Source organism: Delphinapterus leucas, chromosome 1, assembly GCF_059928025.1.
Source record: "Delphinapterus leucas isolate spDelLeu-1000000601 "Yukka" chromosome 1, BTC_Dleu_Yukka2, whole genome shotgun sequence".
Lineage (NCBI taxonomy): Eukaryota > Metazoa > Chordata > Mammalia > Artiodactyla > Monodontidae > Delphinapterus > Delphinapterus leucas.
In genome coordinates, this window is record NC_143129.1 from 153680205 (window position 1) to 153700636 (window position 20432).

The following is a 20432-nucleotide window of genomic DNA, read 5'->3' on the forward strand; positions in this document are numbered from 1 at the left end:
AGATTAAATTATTGCAATAAAATGTGCTAAGTAGTATGAGAGTAGAGTAGAGTAGTATACTAGAAGCACAAGGGAATTTGGGGGGTGATGGAAGTACTCTATATCTTGATTTGGAGTAGTGATTACAGTAGTATACATTCGACAAAACTCATTGAACTGTATGTTTAAAGTAGGTACATTTTATTATATGTAAGTTAACTTTATTTAAAAAATTGATTTCAAGAGTTTAAAAAATGAATTGGACTTACCACAATTTTTTTAAAATTCAAAGCAACAGACATTTAATATATACCTAAATATATTCTAACTGCTGTGTTGGAGGCTGAGGATACCAAGATGAATACAAAGTCTTATAGGCCATTGTCTCTGTAACCTTGAGAAAATTACATTATGAAACAAGAGAAAAAAAAAAAAAAAAGCCAGAGATCCCCAGTCTTAGTAAATGGGAAAAGGGCACCTCAGGTAGCAGGAGTGTCATGACAGCTGGAAGATGTTCCAGCAGCAGTGGGAGGGAGGGAGGGATTGAATGGTTTTTGAGCTGAACTAACATCAGTGGTTCAGATTAACTTTAGTGGCAAAATCCATCAGTAAAACTGGGCAGAAATTAATAAAGTAATGTATTTCAATATTGATTTTTAGCTAACAGTCTATCATTTCTCAACTGGCTTAATACAGCATTCTCCTTGGTAGTCTTCTGCCTCCAGGCTCTCCCCTTTTAATCCATCCTCCACAAAACTACCAGAGGACTTTCTAAATTGCAAATCTGACTGCATCATTATTTGGTGACTAGCATTGCCACGTCCCAACATTTACCAGTTGAAGTAATGCATGGGCCCAGGAGTAGTGCCTGGGGTAATAAGGATGAGGCAGGAGTTTCCTTAGGGATGCCACTGTTTGGCTTGGATGCTGATACCTTTTGCTGAACGTCTGCTAGTCTACATGTGCATTAAGGCACTTAGCTTCATCAGTATGTGATCTTAGAACTAACTCAAGCTTTCTAAGTATCAAATAAATCTTAGAAGCCATTTAAAAAAAAAAAGAGGATTGGTAAGTTTGACTAATAACAAGTTTTAAAATTCTATATTGTGGGGGGAAAGTAAAACCGAATAAACATAGTATAAAAATAAACAACAAAAGTGGGGGGAGGGGGTATTTGCAATACCAGGATAGCCCAAACACTAGTTTCCTCACATTACAAAGAGCACTTTAAAATCAATAAGGAAAAGACTAATGACTCAAGAGAAAAATGGGTAAAAGTTATAGGTAGTTGGTTCATAGAAAAAGCTAGTACACATATGAAAAGATGCCTACTCTTATAAATAAAAATGAATGTTTTAGAACAGTTTTAGAATACTGTCTTTATTGTATGGCAAAGGTTTTTAAATTTTGTGATGAAGCTAGTAAAACTGTGGGGAAATTCTCTTATACTGTTTTACATAAACTTTTTGTAGGATAGTTGATGATACCTATCAAAACTTAAAATTATATACTCTTTGACTAAGCAGTTCCTCCCTGAAGAATGTATCCCACAGAAATATTTACTTAAGAGTATGGAAATATTCATTGCAAAATGTTCTTTGCAACATCCTTCATAACAGGGAAAAGTTATAACAATTTAAACAGGGTAATTAATTATATTATTGTGCAACTGTTAAAAAGAATGAAGTATAACTCTGTGTGGTGATATGGAAAGATTTCCAAGATATATTTACTAAAAAAAGCAAGTTGCAGTATTAGCGTGTATTTTCAGTATAATATGATTCTATTTTTTGCTTTAAAGAAATAAAAAGATATACATATATATGCTTTAGAAGGTCTTTTTATCCATTTCTGAATGCAGTATGACAGATGGATGTTCCAAAGACTGTCTTGAAAATTTTAATTCAAAAATGTCTTGGATTTTATGTCCAGAGCCAGAGCAGAGCTTAGACTGAGTATTGTTACTGTGATGCTCTTGATGCTGAGTGGTGAGCTAAAAGTTTCTCCTCTTTTATAGTGTTATCTGATCTAAGCCTGAGGAAGCTGGCCTCTTAGGAACTTTTTGTTTGGCTTAGCAAGAGTTGCTCCAAAAGGAGACGGGTCCTGTAGAGAACTGAAGCAATATGCTGGCTCTCTGAGCTGAAGCCTGGAGAGACAGGAAGTTCATACCAGAATTAGTCCTGGTTCCCTTTACCACAGAAACCCAGAAAAAATTGTCTTTCTCTCCCTTTTCCTAACCTGCTAGACCTGCTAGCTGTTTAAGAGACCTAGAGGAAATTAATCTTCTTAAAAGGAAGAATTAAAGCTGAATACTTACTTCCTGTTCAGAAAAACCCAAAGTTATAATTAACCTCTTGTAGTGTTTGAACCCAATCCATCTGTGCAGGACATACAGTCTTAGGGTTTGGCCTTCAGAGCAACAACCATGTACCAGATACTATTCTGGGTACTTTTCACACTTCATTCAGTCCTTAAAATAGTCCTCTCATTTAGGTATTATCTTCATATTTATAGAAGAGGGAAATGAGGCTTAAAGTCATTTGCTTAATGTCATATAGTCAGCACCCCAACAAAATCAGCCACTGTTGGTGAATTGATTGCTAGCAACATCTGCCACATATCTCAGATGTCTCTGTGTTACAGACACACACACGTGCACACATACCTGGGGGGATAAGAGAGTAGTCACAGCTTCCTAGTCTTAGCTACACAGGGATGCAGAGGCGTATGGATGGGCCCCACAAACTAAAGTCAGGAATTGGGGATAGGCAGCCATGTTACAAGGTCAGAATCAGGGTGATAAAGCCACACACGAGATGACGTTATAGACTGGCTAGAAACCCGTGAGTCAGCGTAGGAAAGCAGAGAAAAGAAACAGAGATGGGAGACCATGGGAGATAGGCAGGAACCTTGGTTCCTTACTGTTCAGTTCAAGCATCCATATGACTTAGCTGTACTTGGTTTCCTGTCCTTAGATGTTCTAGAGATTGCATGAAGTATCCTTTACTTAAATAACAGAACAAAATTAAGCTAAGAATCTGTGGTTTACATAACCTTCTAACCAGAGCTATTATGTGGTAGCTGTGTACTGACAGCTGAAGATGTAGATGCTACCAATATTCAACTAGGGTAGTCTCCTCTGGACGTCTCGGTTACATTCATTTTGATCTCTGGGACTTCTGGAAATAACTTGCTGCTGAAAAAGGGACAAAGGCCTAGCAACACATTGTATTGACTTATAGTTAACTTAAATATAAGCCCCCCAGCTGAGCCTTGCCTAAGCTATCATAGGCGACCATGGGCCAGATTATGGTAGGAAAGATAACCTTTTTAAAGAAGAATTTTAAACTGGCATAATATTTATAATTAAAGCACTCCTAGGAAGAAGAATCATATGGAACCAGAAAGTCTAAAGCCAGAAGAAAAGATGTGTTTAGTTTGGTGAGGATTTAAAAATAATTTCCCTTTAAGTATAATGCTTAACTGGTGTGCTTGCCTTCTTTCTTCCTCCTCTGACAAATTCTTAAATATCCATTAAAGCTTACCTAGATATTACTCCTTTAGGAAGTTTTTTCTCAATTTTTTTTCCCTTCACCCCCACTTAGAATAGATACCCTTGCTCTGTGCTACCATAGTATTCTGTGCTTATCTCCATTAGGCATGAGACCATTCTCTCTTCTGATCTTGTATAATCTTCAGTTATTACATGCATCCTATTAAACTGAATTTGCATGTCTGTTTTTACTACTTTTTTGAACCCCTTGAGGACAAAAACCAACTCTGATTCATCTTGTGACACACAGTAGATGCTCAGTAAATATAAAGGCAGCCAAACCATCAACTTCATATGAGGGCATGGATTCGCCTGTTTTGTTTCACTGTCATACCCCCACTGTCTAGAATATGCGTGGCACATTTTGGGTACTCAGTGAATAAATTCAGTTGAATAAAATGTTAGTTGAATTGCCCTAAGCCTAAACAGTCTCTCCAGCCTGTAGGATCTGAACCTGTTTTTCTTTCTCAAGACATATGCACCAACACTGAAAATTTATTCTTATAGAAGCTTTTAGTATTTTTGTTAAAAAGGGGAAAAGGATATCATAGAATACTGTATACCAAATACTTGGTTCTAAAGTCAGTACCTTTTAATCTAAAACAATTCCCTGTTTACTCTTCCAGATTTTATCTGTTTTCTTTGAAGGAAAAAAATAAAAAACTGAAAACAAAGCATAGGGTTAACTCAGCAATCACCTTTTCTTCCCAATTACAGCTCTGCTGAGAGAAGAGGCAAGAAAACCCAAGCCTTTAGTATTCTCCTCTGCAGACTTGAGTTCCAGGCCCTATAAAAGTAGGTTTTCTGTTCTACCTCTTTGCTAACTAATATTTTGAAGGACTGACTTGAAGTGGAACACATTTAGAGGATTTTAAGTCTCTTTTGATTTACTTACAAAGACAGAAAAGCCAGAATGCAAAAGTAGCCAAATTTTTCCGTTTGCCGTGGACATAATTTTTAGACTTCCCCTGAAAACTTAGAGCCACAAGGAGGACCTGATCACAGATCAAGGCAAAATGCTAAAAATAACAGATTTAAGCAGAACTAAACTAAAACATTTCAAATGTTGGATTTTTAATGCTAGTAATATTAATAATACAGAAATGTATTTAGAGTTCATTACATTTCCAAATCAGGAAAGCTCTGCTTCCTATCTCCAAAAATCAGAAGGAAAAATTATTGCCAGCTGTCTGGCCTAGAGGGATTACACTCAATCATTCACACAGTCACTCATTCGTTTATTCAAATAAATATTTATTTAGCACTGACTGAATGTTTACTGGTAGAGAGACAGTAAGCAGAAAATTTTAAATCCTGTGGAAAGTGCTGTGGTTGCAGAAAACATGGGATACTAGTTAATATGGTATAGTGGAAAGAGTCATAGGCTTTGAGATAGATGTGGAGTAAGTTTCTGCTCTGCCAGTTATAAAAGCTGTGTTAACCTTAAGAAAGATAATTAACCTTTCTAGGCCTTGATTTCCTCACTTATAAAATGAGGACCATAATACCTACCTTGAGGATTGCTGTAAGAATTTGAGATACGTGTATTAATTTCCTAGCATGGAACTCGCACATGATATGGATTCAAAAACAATACATACAGACCTACTAGAGAATGGACTTGAGGACACGGGGAGGGGGAAGGGTAAGCTGGTACAAAGTGAGAGAGTGGCATGGACATATATACACTACCAAATGTAAAATAGATAGCTAGTGGGAAGCAGCTGCATAGCACAGGGAGATCAGCTCGGTGCTTTGTGACCACCTAGAGGGATGGGATACGGAGGGTGGGAGGGAGGGAGATGCAAGAGGGAAGAGATATGGGGACATATGTATATGTATAACTGATTCACTTTGTTATAAAGCAGAAACTGACACACCATTGTAAAGCAATTATACTCTAATAAAGATGTTTAAAAAATACATACAATTATTGTCTTTGCTATGAGAGTACAGAAACCTACAAGTGCTACAAAAGCCTTCCAAGGAGAGATGATATTTGAGAGCAGTCTTATGGCTCCGTAAGTTTTCACAAAGTTAACACTCCCTTGTAACTACTATTCAAGTCAAAAAATAGAACATTACCCAGTTTCCAGACGCTCCCTTTAAACAACTATCCCCCCAACACACAAAAGTAACCACTATCTTGAGCATTAAATAAATTTAAGAAGATAAGACCAGATTTATACTTTAGAAAAATCACTGTGCCTGCAACACAAGAGGGTGGATTGAAGGAAGAAGAGACATGATCAAATTGTGCTTTAGAAAGGGTGTTCTGTCTGTAATATAAAGGATAGATTTCAAGAGGTAAGACGGGAGGAAGAGAAACCAATTAAAAGCAGCTGAAGGAATCCAGGCAAATAATGACAGTGGCTTAGACTAGGCAGTAGCGGTAGAGATGGAGAGTTGACAGTTTTGAAAGATTTGGCGGATAAAATCAGCAGTGTTTGGTGACTGGTTGTATGTGAGGAGTGGAGGAAGGAGGAGGAGTCAAGATGATTACCACATTTCTGGCTTGGGTGACTAAATGAATTTCCATATCACTAAGCAAGGTAATCAGTGTTTGGGGTTGGGGGGAGCATGTTTGAGAGAAAGATGGTGAGTTCAGTTTTAGACATGGTGTTTAAGGTACCTGTGGGTCATCTAAATGGTGGCAGAGTCCATCAGGCAGTTGAAAATGTGAGACTAAACTAAAGAAGAGAGGTCTTGGCTATGCGTCTACCTTTGGGAATGAGCTGCAAAGAAGCCACCAAGTGATCTATCTCAGGGAAACAGATAGCATGAGAAAAATACAGGCAAAAAGAAAAATCCTGAGAAACACCAAATATTTCAGGGGAAACAAAGAAAGAGGTATCAGAAATAGGAACAGGTCAAGAGAGTGATGCCACAGAAAGTAAGGGAAGAATGGCCTATGACTGTGAAATCTGGAAGATTCAAAAAATATTTTTAAAATACTACCCATAATTCTACTATTGTGAGATAATTGGGAACATTTTAGTGTATTTCTTTCCATCATTTTATTTATTTTTATATATACATATACACACTTCAGATTGTGCTGTAGAAATAAGTGCTTTCTGCTTTTTTTTTTAATTTTTGAATTTTATTTTTTTTATAGTTATCCATTTTATACATATTAGTGTATACATGTCAATCCCAATCTCCCAATTCATCACACCACCATCCCCACCCCCACGAGTCACTTTCCCCTCTTGGTGTCCATACGTTTGTTCTCTACATCTGTGTCTCTATTTCTGCCCTGCAAACTGGTTCATCTGTACCATTTTTCTAGGATCCACATATCTGCATTAATATACGATATTTTTTTTTCTCTTTCTGACTTACTTCACTCTGCATGACAGTCTCTAGATCCATCCACGTCTCTACAAATGACCCAATTTCGTTCCTTTTTATGGCTGAGTAATATTCCATTGTATATATGTACCACATCTTCTTTATCCATTCATCTGTCGATCGACATTTAGGTTGCTTCCATGACCTGGCTATTGTAACTAGTGCTGCAGTGAACATTGGGGTGCATGTGTCTTTGAATTATGGTTTTCTCTGGGTATATGCCCAGTAGTGGAATTGCTGGGTCATATGGTAATTCTATTTTTCTTTTTTAAGGGACCTCCATATGGTTCTCCATAGTGGCTGTATCAATTTACATTCCCACCAACAGTGCAAGAGGGTTCCCTTTTCTCCACACCCTCTCCAGCATTTGTTGTTTGTAGATTTTCTGATGATGCCCATTCTAACTGGTGTGAGGTGATACCTCATTGCAGTTTTCATTTGCATTTCTCTAAAAATTAGTGATGTTGAGCAGCTTTTCATGTGCTTCTTGGCCATCTGTATGTCTTCTTTAGAGAAATATCTATTTAGGTCTTCTGCCCATTTTTTAATTGGGTTGTTTGTTTTTTTAATATTGAGCTGCATGAGCTGTTTATGTATTTCGGAGATTAATCCTTTGTCCGTTGATTTGTTTGCAAATACTTTCTCCTATTCTGAAGGTTGTCTTTTCATCTTGTTTATGGTTTCCTTTGCTGTGCAAAAGCTTTTAAGATTCATTAGGTCCCATTTGTTAATTTTTGTTTTTATTTCCATTACTCTAGGAGGTGGATCAAAAAAGATTTTGCTGTGATTTATGTCAAAGGGTGCTCTTCCTATGTTTTCCTCTAAGAGTTTTATGGTGTCCGGTCTTACATTTAAGTCTCTAATCCATTTTGAGTTTATTTTTGTGTGTGGTGTTAGGGAGTGTTCTAATTTCATTCTTTTACATGTAGCTGTCCAGTTTCCCCAGCACCACTTATTGAAGAGACTGTCTTTTCTCCATTGTATATCCTTGCCTCCTTTGTCATAGATTAGTTGACCATAGGTGCATGGGTTTATCTCTGGGATTTCTATCCTGTTCCATTGATCTATATTTCTGTTTTTGTGCCAGTACCATATTGTCTTGATTACTGTAGCTTTGTAGTATAGTCTGAAGTCAGGGAGTCTGATGCCTCCAGCTCTGTTTTTTTCCTTCAAGACTGCTTTGGCTGTTTGGGGTCTTTTGTGTCTCCATACAAATTTTAAGATTTTTTTGTTCCAGTTCTGTAAAAAATGCCATTGGTAATTTGATACGGATTGCATTGAATCTGTAGGTTGCTTTGGGTAGTATAGTCATTTTCACAGTATTGATTCTTCCAATCCAAGAACATGGTATATCTCTCCATCTGTTGGTATCATCTTTAATTTCTTTCATCAGTGTCATATAGTTTTCTACATACAGGTCTTTTGTCTCCCTAGGTAGGTTTATTGCTAGGTGTTTTATTCTTTTTGTTGCAGTGGTAAATGGGAGTGTTTCCTTAATTTCTCTTTCACTTTTTTCATCATTAGTGTATAGGAATGCAAGAGATTTCTGTGCATTCATTTTGTATCCTGCAACTTTACCAAATTCATTGATTAGCTCTAGTAGTTTTCTGGTGGTATCTTTAGGATTCTCTAGGTATAGTATCATGTCATCTGCAAACAGTGACAGTTTTACTTCTTCTTTTCCAATTTGTATTCCTTTTATTTCTTTTTCTTCTCTGATTGCTGTGGCTAGGACTTACAAAACTATCTTGAATAGTGGTGAGAGTGGGCTTCCTTGTCTTGTTCCTGATCTTAGAGGAAATGCTTTCAGTTTTTCACCATTGAGAATGATGTTTGCTGTGGTTTTGTCATATATGGCCTTTATTATGTTGAGGTAGGTTCCCTCCATGCCCACTTTCTGGATAGTTTTTATCATAAATTGGTGTTGAATTTTGTCAAAAGTTTTTTCTGCATCTATTGAGATAATCATATAGTTTTTCTTCTTCAATTTGTTAATATGGTGTATCACATTGATTGATTTGCATATATTGAAGAATGCTTGCATCCCTGGGATAAATCCCACTTGATTGTGGTGTATGGTCCTTTTAATGTGTTGTTGGATTCTGTTTGCTAGTATTTTGTTGAGGAATTTTGCATCTATATTCATCAGTGATATTGGTCTGTAATTTTCTTTTTTTTTGTAGTATTTTTGTCTGGTTTTGGTTACAGGGTGATGGTGGCCTCATAGAATGAGTTTGGGAGTGTTCCTTCCTCTGCAATTTTTTGGAAGAGTTTGAGAAGGATTGGTGTTAGCTCTTCTCTAAATGTTTGATAGAATTCACCTGTGAAGCCATCTGGTCCTAGACTTCTGTTTGTTGGAAGATTTTTAATCACAGTTTCAATTTCACTACTTGTGATGGGTATGTTCATATTTTCTGTTTCTTCCCTATTCAGTCTTGGAAGGTTATACCTTTCTAAGAATTTGTCCATTTCTTCCAGGTTGTCCATTTTATTGGCATAGAGTTGCTTGTAGTAGCCTCTTAGGATGCTTTGTATTTCTGTGGTGTCTGTTGTAACGTCTCCTTTTTCATTTCTAATTTTATTGATCTGAGTCCTCTCCCTCTTTTTCTTGATGAGTGTGGCTAATGGTTTATCAACTTTGTTTATCTTCTCAAAGAAACTGCTTTTAGTTTTATTGATCTTTGCTATTGTTTCCTACATTTCTTTTTCATTTATTTCTGCTCTGTTCTTTATGATTTCTTTCCTTCTACTAACTTTGGGTTTTTTTTGTTCTTTCTCTGTTCCTTTAGGTGTAAGGTTAGATTGTTTATTTGAGATCTTTCTTGTTTCTTGTGGTAGGATTGCATTGCTATAAACTTCCCTCTTAGAACTGCTTTTGCTGCATCCCATAGGTTTTGGATCGTCGTGTTTTCGTTGTCATTTGTCCCTAGGTATTTTTTGATTTCCTCTTTGATTTCTTCCGTGATTTCTTGGTTATTTAGTAACATATTGGTTAGCCTCCATGTGTTTGTGTTTTTTACGTTTTTTTCCCTGTAATTGATTTCTAATCTCATAGCGTTGTGGTCAGAAAAGATGCTTGATATGATTTCAATTTTCTTAAATTTACTGAGGCTTGATTTGTGACCCAAGATGTGATCTATCCTGGAGAATGTTCCATGCGCACTTGAGAAAAAAGTGTAATCTGCTGTTTTTTTGGATGGCATGTCCTATAAATATCAACTAAATCTATCTGGTCTCTTGTGTCATTTAAAGCTTGTGTTTCCTTACTAATTTTCTGTCTGGATGATCTGTCAATTGGTGTAAGTGAGGTGTTCAAGTCCCCCACTATTACTGTGTTACTGTTGATTTCCTCTTTTATAGCTGTTAGCATTTGCCTTATGTATTGAGGTGCTCCTATGTTGGGTGCATATATATTTATAATTGTTATATCTTCTTGGATTGATCCCTTGATCATTATGTAGTGTCCTTCCTTGTCTCTTGTAACAGTCTTTATTTTAAAGTCTATTTTATCTGATATGAGTATTCTACTCCAGCTTTCTTTTGATTTCCGTTTGCATGGAGTATCTTTTTCCATCCCCTCGCTTTCAGTCTGTATGTGTCCCTAGGTCTGAAGTGGGTCTCTTGTAGACAGCATATATATGGGTCTTGTTTTTGTATCCATTCAGCAAGCCTGTGTCCTTTGGCTAGAGCATTTAATCCGTTCACATTTAAGGTAATTATCAATATGTATGTCCCTGCTACCATTTTCTTAATTGTTTTGGGTTTGTTTTTGTAGGTCCTTTTCTTGTCTTGTATTTCCCACTTAGAGAAGTTCCTTTAGCATTTGTTGTAGAGCTGGTTTGGTGGTGCTGAATTCTCTTAGCTTTTGCTTGTCTGTAAAGCTTTTGATTTCTCCATTGAATCTGAATGAGATTGTTTCCGGGTAGAGTAATCTTGGTTGTAGGTTCTTCCCTTTCATCGCTTTAAATATGTCATGTCACTCCCTTCTGGCTTGTAGAGTTCCTGCTGAGAAATTACCTTTTAACCTTATGGGAGTTCCCTTGTATGTTATTTGTCGTTTTTCCCTTGTTGCTTTCAATAGTTTTTCTTTGTCTTTAATTTTTGTCAATTTGATTACTATGTGTCTCAGCATGTTTCTCCTTGGGTTTATCCTGCCTGGGACTCTCTGCACTTCCTGGACTTGGGTGGCTATTTCCTTTCCTGTGTTAGGGAAGTTTTTGATTATAATCTCTTCAAATATTTTCTCTGGTCCTTTCTCTGTCTCTTCTCCTTCTGGGACCCCTACAATGCGAATGTTGTTGCACTTAATGTTGTCCCAGAGGTCTCTTGAGCTGTCTTCATTTCTTTGCAATCATTTTTCTTTATTCTGTTCTGCAGCAGTGAATTCCACCATTCTGTCTTCCAGGTCACTTATCCATTCTTCTGCCTCAGGTATGCTGCTATTGATTCCTTCTAGTGTATTTTTCATTCCAGTTATTGTATTGTTCATCTCTGTTTGTTTGTTCTTTAATTCTTCTAGGTCTTTGTTAAACATTTCATGCGTCTTCTCAACCTTTGCCTCCATTCTTTCTCCGAGGTACTGGATCATCTTCACTATCATTATTCTGAATTCTTTTTCTGGAAGGTTGCCTATCTCCACTTCATTTAGTTGTTTTTCTGGGGTTTTATCTTGTTCCTTCATCTGGTACATAGCCCTCTGCCTTTTCATCTTGTCTGTCTTTCTGTGAATATGGTTTTTGTTCCACAAACTAGAGGATTGTAGTTCTTGTTGCTTCTGCTGTCTGCCGTCTCTGCTTTCTGCTTTCTTTATTCAGTATTATTTCATGAGCATTTTCCTGTGTCATTAAAAAATTCTTTGTGATCTAAAAAGTTCTTTATGATCAGAGTTTTGCCTATATGCTATTCTATTACATATGTGTTTGATTGTTCTTCCATTGTTGGATATTTGGTTGTTCTCTATTTTTTAACATTAACATTTAACATTTTTGTGCAAAGATTCTTTTTTATTATCTGATTATGTTGTTTATTCAGCAAATATTTATTGAGCATGATGTATTTTCCTTAAGATAGATTTATAGAAATAGAATTATAGGATAAGATAATATGAATGTCTTCAAGACCTTTGTTATGTATTGCCAATTACTTTTCAGAAAAGATTTTACCAGTTTATACATTGTATGAGAAGCACCCTTATCGCTAATGAGAATTATTTTAAATCTGCTAACTTGTGAGAGAAATTGCATCTTTTTTTGATATTTATTTCTTTAAAATATTTTTATATAGTTTTGAACATTTATATCTATTTACCTATTAAAAATATTAATCTTTTGTCCTGTATGTAACAATTATTTTGTCTTTTTTATTTGGTGGAGTTATTTGTTTGCATCTGATAGTCAAATCTGTTGTTCTCCTTTGTGATTTCTTATTTCTTAGGAGCTTATAATTTTATGACATGAGGCAGGTGTTTCTGGGAAGGCTGCGTATGAGAGGGAAGGGGGAAAGTGAGGTTGCCGAGGCCCAGAACAGTGGACCCAGCTGCTGGTCTTCAGCCCCAAGGTCAGGATGCTCACAGTGGGTCACAGTGGCCTGCCCCACTTCTTGGCACAGCTTTGAGCTACCTCTAGTTTGAGTACAGTGCAGGAAGAGTAATTTTGTCCTCCATTGTGCTGCTAGGCCAACCGCATTATGAGAATTGACCTGACTGCTGAGCCCCAGCAGAGGTAGGTGGGACCTGGCAGGAATGCTTCAGATCTTCTCCCCAGGTCCTTGTCTGGTCTCCTTAAAGGGTTCCGCCTAAAAGGGCTGTGTGCCAAGGCTTGTTTGCTTGCCTCTTGCAGTGACAGTTCTGTTTGGCCTATAGTGTAAATATCATGGCTCTGAAATCCCCCAGCTGTCCATGCTTTGTCATTTCTTCAAAGGGAACTGACTTGTTTTCCACCAGAGGGGGCCAAGGAACATTTGCTACCCACACTGGTTTGGAGCATTAAAAGGGGAGAAAAAAGCTAAGAGTAAGTGTTATTTCATTCTTTGAATTTATATGGAAATTTTTCATCTCCATCAAAGGATCAGAAGAAAAAGCACGTTGAAATTCAATACAAGAGCTTCCAGCTTACACAGAATTCTTCAAAGATGTTTGACTTGATCTTTTAAAAATGACAAAAACCATGAACTGTGTAGCTCCAGGGTTCCTAATTTTGCTTACCCTCCTCAGCCTCCACCTCTGTCTTGCCTCCCTACCTACACTCCATCTGTGTGGTCCTGTGTCAGCCTGCAGAGCTTCTTTGAATAGGGGCTGGGAGAGAGGGTGGGAAGTATGAAGCAGCAGTCAGGTTTATAGGGCTGTTTATACATTAACCCCTCTCTCAGGCCACATTATGTCATCTTTCAGAGTCTTGTAACTGGTCTCTCTGTTCATTCTCCTTATTCCAAGCCTATTTTCACTGCTATCAGAATTACCTTATTAAGAAATAAAACTGATCATGTCACTTTCCTGCTTAAAAACTACCACTGGCTTGCCTCAGTCCAAACTGTCTAGACTGCCACAGAAGGCTTTCATGATCTGGCTCCATTGCCTCCTTAATCAACCTCATCTCCTACTCTTCTCCTTAAATCCATAATCAGGCTACTTTCCACTGGATTTTGAATTCTTTGAGGGCAGAAACAGTATATTTCCAAGGCACAGAACAGTGACTGGCATATTACTACAGTCTTATTAAATGCTAAATTAATTAACTAGTGATTTAAAATTCTAACAAGGTCACAGTATGAGAGAGAAAACTAAAAATCATATGGTAGTCTTTCATTTCCTTTGCTAAGTATAAATCAGAAGCATACTCACTGTGCTAAGGATCAGGTTCCTTCTTCCCCGTTACAGATTGTTGGTCATTTAGACCCAACATCCTGGCTCGATACCCATGAGGAAGCACCATGCCTCCAGGGACCCAACGAGGCCAAATGAAAGAGAGCTCCGAAGCTCTTGACCAAGGTTGCTTACTGCTCGTATCTGAGTGATATAGTACAGGAATGTTTTTGCCTTCTGGAGGTTCTTCTACACATTGATCTTTGGTCTGATTTTCTTTCTGTAAGTGGTGTCCTAGACTCATCTGATTTCATGAAAGTAAATTGAAGTTAACTTTGTTGTGGAAATTCTTTGATAGCCATTGATAAATAAGTACAACTGTTATAATGTGAGGGAGCCCACTCTTAAGTAGAAGGGAAGTTGAAATCTGTGTGGGAAATACTTAGTCATCAGAATTTTTTTTTTTTTTTTTTTTTTGCGGTGCGCAGGCCTCTCACTGTTGTGGCCTCTCCCGTTGCGGAGCACAGGCTCCGGACGCGCAGGCTCAGCGGCCATGGCTCACGGGCCCAGCCGCTCCGCGGCATGTGGGATCTTCCCAGACCGGGGCACGAACCCGTGTCCCGCTGCATCGGCAGGTGGACTCTCAACCACTGCGCCATCAGGGAAGCCCCATCAGAATGAATTTTAAATTTGCGAAGTCTGAATCAAGCCAGGAGAGTAGTACCATAGAAGCTATGAGAAAATGAAAGACAAGAAACTTAAAGAAGAGCCTAAAGTTGTAAAATTTGATAATTTGCATAAAAATAGAAGAATCACCTGCAATTCCTCTACTGTGAGGGAGTGTAGAGTAGAAATTGTGTATATAGCCTTTGAAAAGTGTTATTCAACCTGTTAGTGTCAGAAAATGTTTTAATCCATTACCATAACAGAATAAAGGAGAAAAAAAATACAATGAGCTCCATAGATGCAAGAAAAAAATTTTTTTAGTAAAAGTCAGTACCCATTCATTGATGAAAGCTCTTAGCAAGTTAGGAATAAAAGAGAAGTTCCTTAACCTGATAAAGGGTATTTATAAAACCAATAACATGTGCCAGGTATTGGCTATAAAGCATGAAGCCCAATATCTACACATAGAGGACAGTCAATAAATGGTGGCTTTGATGATAGGGGGAAAAAAAGGTAACAATCATCAGTCTAAATGATAAAATAGAAAAATTCCCTTTAAAATCAAGAATGAGTAAGGATGACTGAAGGACTCGCAGGGTGGCTCACCGCGCTGTGTAAAGTTTTCTCTGCGGGGGGCTGGGTTCACACGGTACGTTCGGCCTCAGTGTGAGGGTCAGGACTCTGAGCGGCAGGCAGTCCCGGGGCTCCCGTAGGAGTCTAGGGAGGGGCATGGGTCTGGGGCACCCCCATCACAGGCTCCGGCATTCCTCCCCCTTTCTCGCGAGCCGCGTTTCTAGCCCTGGGGCCTCAGGCTTACCCCACTGGTTGGCCCGGAGCCTCTGTTTCCTCCTAGCTCTGGGCGCCGCAGTCCCCTCCTCAGAGTTCCCCCTCTCCCTATCCTTTCACCGGTGTGACTTTGCCCCCAGGGGACTTTTAGTCACGTGCGGAGGCATTGTTTCTGTTGTTACAAATGGGAGAGGCTGCTAGTGGCATCTAGTGTGTGGAGGCCGCGGATGCTGCTGGACGCTGCTGGACGGCCTACACCGCACTGAACAGCACCCGTGACAAAGCATTATCTATAGTGCCCTGGTTTGGAAACCCTGCTCTAGGGTCTTACAGTCTTCAAAGCCCTGGAGAACTTAAAGACAAGTTATCTCTGGAGTTCAAGTTTGAGTTGAAACCAGCCTCAAGTTTCACCTGTCCTCACTGACCTGTGGATTTCTGTGTGACCAGGTGGCTTTGGAAGAACTACCAATACGTCCTGGCATTTCTCTTTGCCATTGAGGAAATCAGTAAGGACTCCCATCTGCTCCCCAATCTGTCCTTGGGTTTCAGCCTCTACAATGCCTTTCCCAGTGACCAGAGGACCTTGGAAAGTACCCTGTTTTGGCTGTCTGGAGGAAATCAGACTCTCCCTAACTACAACTGCCAGGGACAGAGAAAATCTGTGGCCATTGTTATAGGAACCGCGTTGGCATTTTCAGCCGAGATTGGAACAGTCCTGGAGCCCTACAGAAGCCCACAGGTCACATATGGTCCTTTTGATCCCATCCTGAGTGATAAAGACCAGTTCTCATCGCTCTAACAGATGGCCACTACGGACAGCTCCCTGGCTCAAGGAATGATGTGGTTATTGCTGCATTTTGGCTGGACCTGGGTGGCGCTATTTGTATCTGATGATTTGAAAGGCGAGCAGTTCCTCTGGTATCTGAAAGCAGAGATGGTGAAGAAAGGTAAATGCCCTCCAGAAGCAGGACCTGCATTGATCACCTGATGGCATCTGGAGCTGCATCCGTTTCTGAGGAAAATCCAATTTACCAACAGTGCTGGAGACCACATATCCTTAGATGAAAAACAGAACCATGTGACATGATGGGATATCCAGAACGCTGTGAATTTTCCTGCTGGTCTTGGGCTGCTGGTTAAAGTAGGAGAGTTTGTCACCAATATTCCATATGGTCAAGGCCTGGTCATCAATGAAGAGATGATAGAATGGTCTGTTGTCTTCAAAGAGGTACAAAGTCATTTCAGTCTTGGAGATAGACATTAAGGAGGTATCTGAAGCATGTCCGGATATGAGACTGAGTATGCACCTCCTTAACTCAGCCCTAAATTCACATTTCACATTTAAACTTTTTTCTGTGTCATCTTACCCACATATATTCTGAGCTAATGCCTACAGAAAGAACAGGTCTCTGTATAAGCTCTTGTTTTAAATTTCAGGTGTGTCTGTTCATGCAGCGATCGAGTGAATAAAATGAATGGAGTTATGAAGTTAAAAAAAAAAAAAGGATGACTGTTAGTGCTTCTATTCCGCATTAGTATATTGGAGGTCTTAGCCAATATGGTAAGATAATGGAAAATAAGGATTAGAAAGGAAGAAAGAAAATTGTTGTTTACACAGTTGGTGTGATTGCCAGAATCTACAGATAAAATATTAATATTAAGATTGTTTATCAAGGCAATTGGCTACAAGATCAAAATACAGTGAATTGAGTTTCTGTTGACCAAGAAGAAGAAAATAATTGTTTAAAAGGCACCATTTATAACAACAAAAAAACTAAGATACTCCAGATTAATCTTACAGAAAATACGCAAGACCTTTATAGAAAATGTTTTATGTTTTTTTAAATAACTTTTTTTCAAAAGGCCAGAGCATTCTACCTTCTCATGGGTTATTGCCAGTTAATAGTCAAAGCATCATGTTAAGATACACACACGTGCACACACATATAAACATGCAGGCACACGCTTCATAGATAAGTCTTGTAAAAGACCATTTTCTGCATAGATCAGGGAAAGGGCGTCTCAGACTCAGTACACTACCCTCCCACCTCCAGCCTGAAGCTGATAGAGAATGCAGATCCTCTGCTTCTCCAGAACTGCCAAATCCTTGTCATTTCTAATCTCTATCAGTCCCAAGGTGGCATGACAGGAAGGAATTTGGCTTTTCCTTGGATGCGCAGTTTTTGATTCTGATTGGATCCAGATAGTCAGATTTCTCATGTTTGACCACTCTTTCTTCCTAGGTCAATCACTTCCATCCGGAGCGAACTGATTCCATACCTAGTAAGAAAACAGTTCTCCTCAGCTTCATCACAACAAGGACAGGAAGAAAAAGAAGAGGATCTAAAGAAAAAGGAGCTGAAGTCCTTAGGTCAGTGTTTGAGTTGGTGGAGTAAGGTAGGGGTAACAATACCTTTGGAAGAGTGGCTGGGCAACTTAGCCCAGCCCAAGATGCCTGTCTCAAGGCAGCAGGTTTTCATCTAGCCAACAGTTAGGACAGGCTAGCTGACGCCACTCCCTGAGCTCTGGGTGGGCTTGCTCAAGCAAATCCTGTCACTGTGCTCTTCAGGGACAGGCTAATCATGCCTCAGGTCCATTCTCTGGTTAACAGCCCTGGTTTGGCTGTGTTCCTCTCTAGAACTTTTTGACTTTGAACTCTGCGCACCACTTCTCAGTTCCCCTATTCTCTAGGCTCTGGGGGCCCCACTCCTGACTAAACTCAGCCTCTCCTGTCAAGGGAAGAAAGGTGAAGGGCTGTATAATGACAGTCCAACCAGAGCCAACAGACTATCACCTTTCCAGGATGTAGGGACGAGGTCAGTCTTGTTTGCTCTCATATCCTTGCCTGGTCCCTGGCCCAGTCCTGGGCTCATAGTAGATGTTCCAAAAAATGTACTTATCAAAGGAATAAATGGAGACAGTGTAGCATGATGGTTAAGATATCAGGGCTTAGCACCTCAGACCTGGGTTTGAAATTTTACTCTGCCATTTATTAGCTCTACGACCTAAGGCAGGTTATTTAGTCTTCTGAGCCCCAGTTTTCTTACCATAAAATAAAAGATTTCAAATGATTGTTGTACGAGTTGAAAAACTGAGGCCCAAGTCCTGTGCTATTTCTCTCATAGCACAACTATCTGATATGATAATGGAGGCTAGCAGCACAAAGCCAACATGGCTGGTCACTAAAGCCTGGACAGTTGCTTCTGCTACCCCATGGTGTACAAGAGTCATCTATTTTATTTTCCCTAGTAGTGCTTGCTTGTCAGTCAAACTTGCTTATAGGACCTCTTTTTAAGCATTTTTATATCATACAGTATTTCAAATGTGCAGGAAGCACATTGCCTCTTTTAATTTGACTTAGGCTTTCAGGTTTTAGTGGGATTTCCCCAGGGTCCATGCGGCATGGGTGCATTGCGGGGGAAGAGGTTTGAGCTGTACCCTCTTTCAAAACTTGACTGATTCTGTATCCTCTCTGTCATGTCTCGCATGTACTTGCTCGGTTTGGGTATTCGTTCTGAAGATATTTACAGTTTTATAAAAGAAGCCAATACGCTGACCTTTGCTCCCTATGATGCCTGCTGGAATGCCTGTCGAGGAGACAGCTGGGAAGATTTGTCCAGGTCACAGGTGCGCTGTTACGTCCACATCATGAAAGAGGGGCTCTGCTCTCGAGTGAGCACCCTAGGACTCTACATGGAAGCCAACAGACAGGTGAGAGGATGGGTTCAGAAGAGAAATCGTGGGAGTTCCTGTCCCAGGAACAGACTGAGCCTTTTGTCTTATTTCTTCATTAGATACACAGTGACTTGTTCAGAATCCCTCTCATTCCAAAGGTTGAACAAGACCTGGCATGTCAGGAGAAACCATTGGGGTACCCAAGTACAGCAAAAGGGGAAGTGAGGGGTCTGGTCCATAGAGGCAGAGCCTCTGTGGCTCCAAAGAAAGGCCAAGATCTCCAAGAAGGCTTAACTTCTGGCCTGTGGGTTGAACAGCTTTCTCCTGTTCTGCTCGGCATGGGGATATCTACAGCACTTCATAAACAAGCAGATAAATACTGTGTAATCATTACTGTGATGATGTAAACATAGGCACACAGAGGAAGCTTTCTTAAGGAGGCAAAGGAGCAGAGTATAGAGTAGCCAGATGGCAAAGCATCAAGGAAGGAATGCCCATGAGAGAGAAGTGTCTGGAAAACAGCATTAGAGCATGAGGAGTCTTGCCAATCCACCCTTTTAATCCTGAGGTTTGTGAGATATGAAGAATGAGTAGCTTCTATTTAAGGGGAAGCAGTGCCCTAAAGGCAGGCCAGGTTTTAATTAAGGCAAGGGGTGAAGAAGGGGGACAGTGAAGAGGCCGAGCATGTGCAGGAGCTCTTTATTGTGTAGCAGGCACAGGAGGAAGGGAACACTGGGATTGGGATTGAATCCCTGAAGAAAACCTGACTCAAGAATCTTCAGGACCCACACCATGTGGTAGATAAGGTCCCAGCCCCAGACCTCAATCTGGCCTCAACCTGGATTGGTTAAATCCAAGGGAATCCAAGCTAGAGAGTTTATGAGAAATCACAACTAGTCCCATGTTTGCTCAGGGCAGTCCTGGGTAAAGTTAGCCCCAATTTAGGGTTAAAGATATAGAAAGCTTCCTTAATTTGACTTTTAGTTCTCTTTCTTCAATTCTATGACTAGAGTCTGTCCGACTGGTCTGAAAGCAAGTCCACGGATAGCCTGAGGCCAGAGGAGTATCCTCTGAAGTGTCAGCAGGGGCTGTGCATCAGACAGGCCTGACTGGCCTTGGCTGAAGTGTAATAGAGGAGATCCCAGGGATAGGGACTGAGGGATTAGCCTTCACATCTCCATTGTAGCCAGTCTAGCAAGGCCTCCCTCAGCTAGTGTGACTACCACACACAGTGCTCCGGCCAGCATTCTGCCCATGCTGGAGAATCACAGATAGACACACTATCTGTGCCTTCCTAATGGGTCCAGAGATAAAAACACTCCATACCCATAACGTTTTCAGTTTTCTCACACTGGAAAGAGAATAGTGTGAATTTCCCCTTCAGCATTTTATTTTGCCTGGTGAAGAACATGGATGCCTTCTCAGGGTCTGTCCTGATTGTGGAGTTGTCTAACATTACTCCCGTCCTCACCTCATGCATGGCCAGTGTAGTCCAGGAGGTGAGCGGGAACCTAGGATGACTGTGGTCAGGCCTCAGGAAGCTTCTTGCTCTCTTTAGGCCTCCTCTCCCAAGTGCTGCCTGGGTATCTCAAAGGCTTGTCTCACAGCCTCCCAGCTGAG

The 20432-nt window shown here is 39.8% G+C and overlaps 1 protein-coding gene across 3 annotated transcripts in view; it reads left to right on the plus strand.

The window, feature by feature from the left end:
* The window catches only part of EIF2B3 (eukaryotic translation initiation factor 2B subunit gamma), a 163985-nt gene that overhangs the window by 112733 nt on the left and 30820 nt on the right, over window positions 1-20432 (plus strand). For all 3 annotated transcript variants that reach the window (XM_089894250.1, XM_022575555.2, XM_089894245.1), the window contains exons 7-8: window positions 17381-17508; window positions 18658-18848. In XM_089894250.1, coding sequence (XP_089750376.1) covers window positions 17381-17508; window positions 18658-18848 — 319 coding nt within the window. The remainder of the gene's footprint in view (window positions 1-17380; window positions 17509-18657; window positions 18849-20432) is intronic.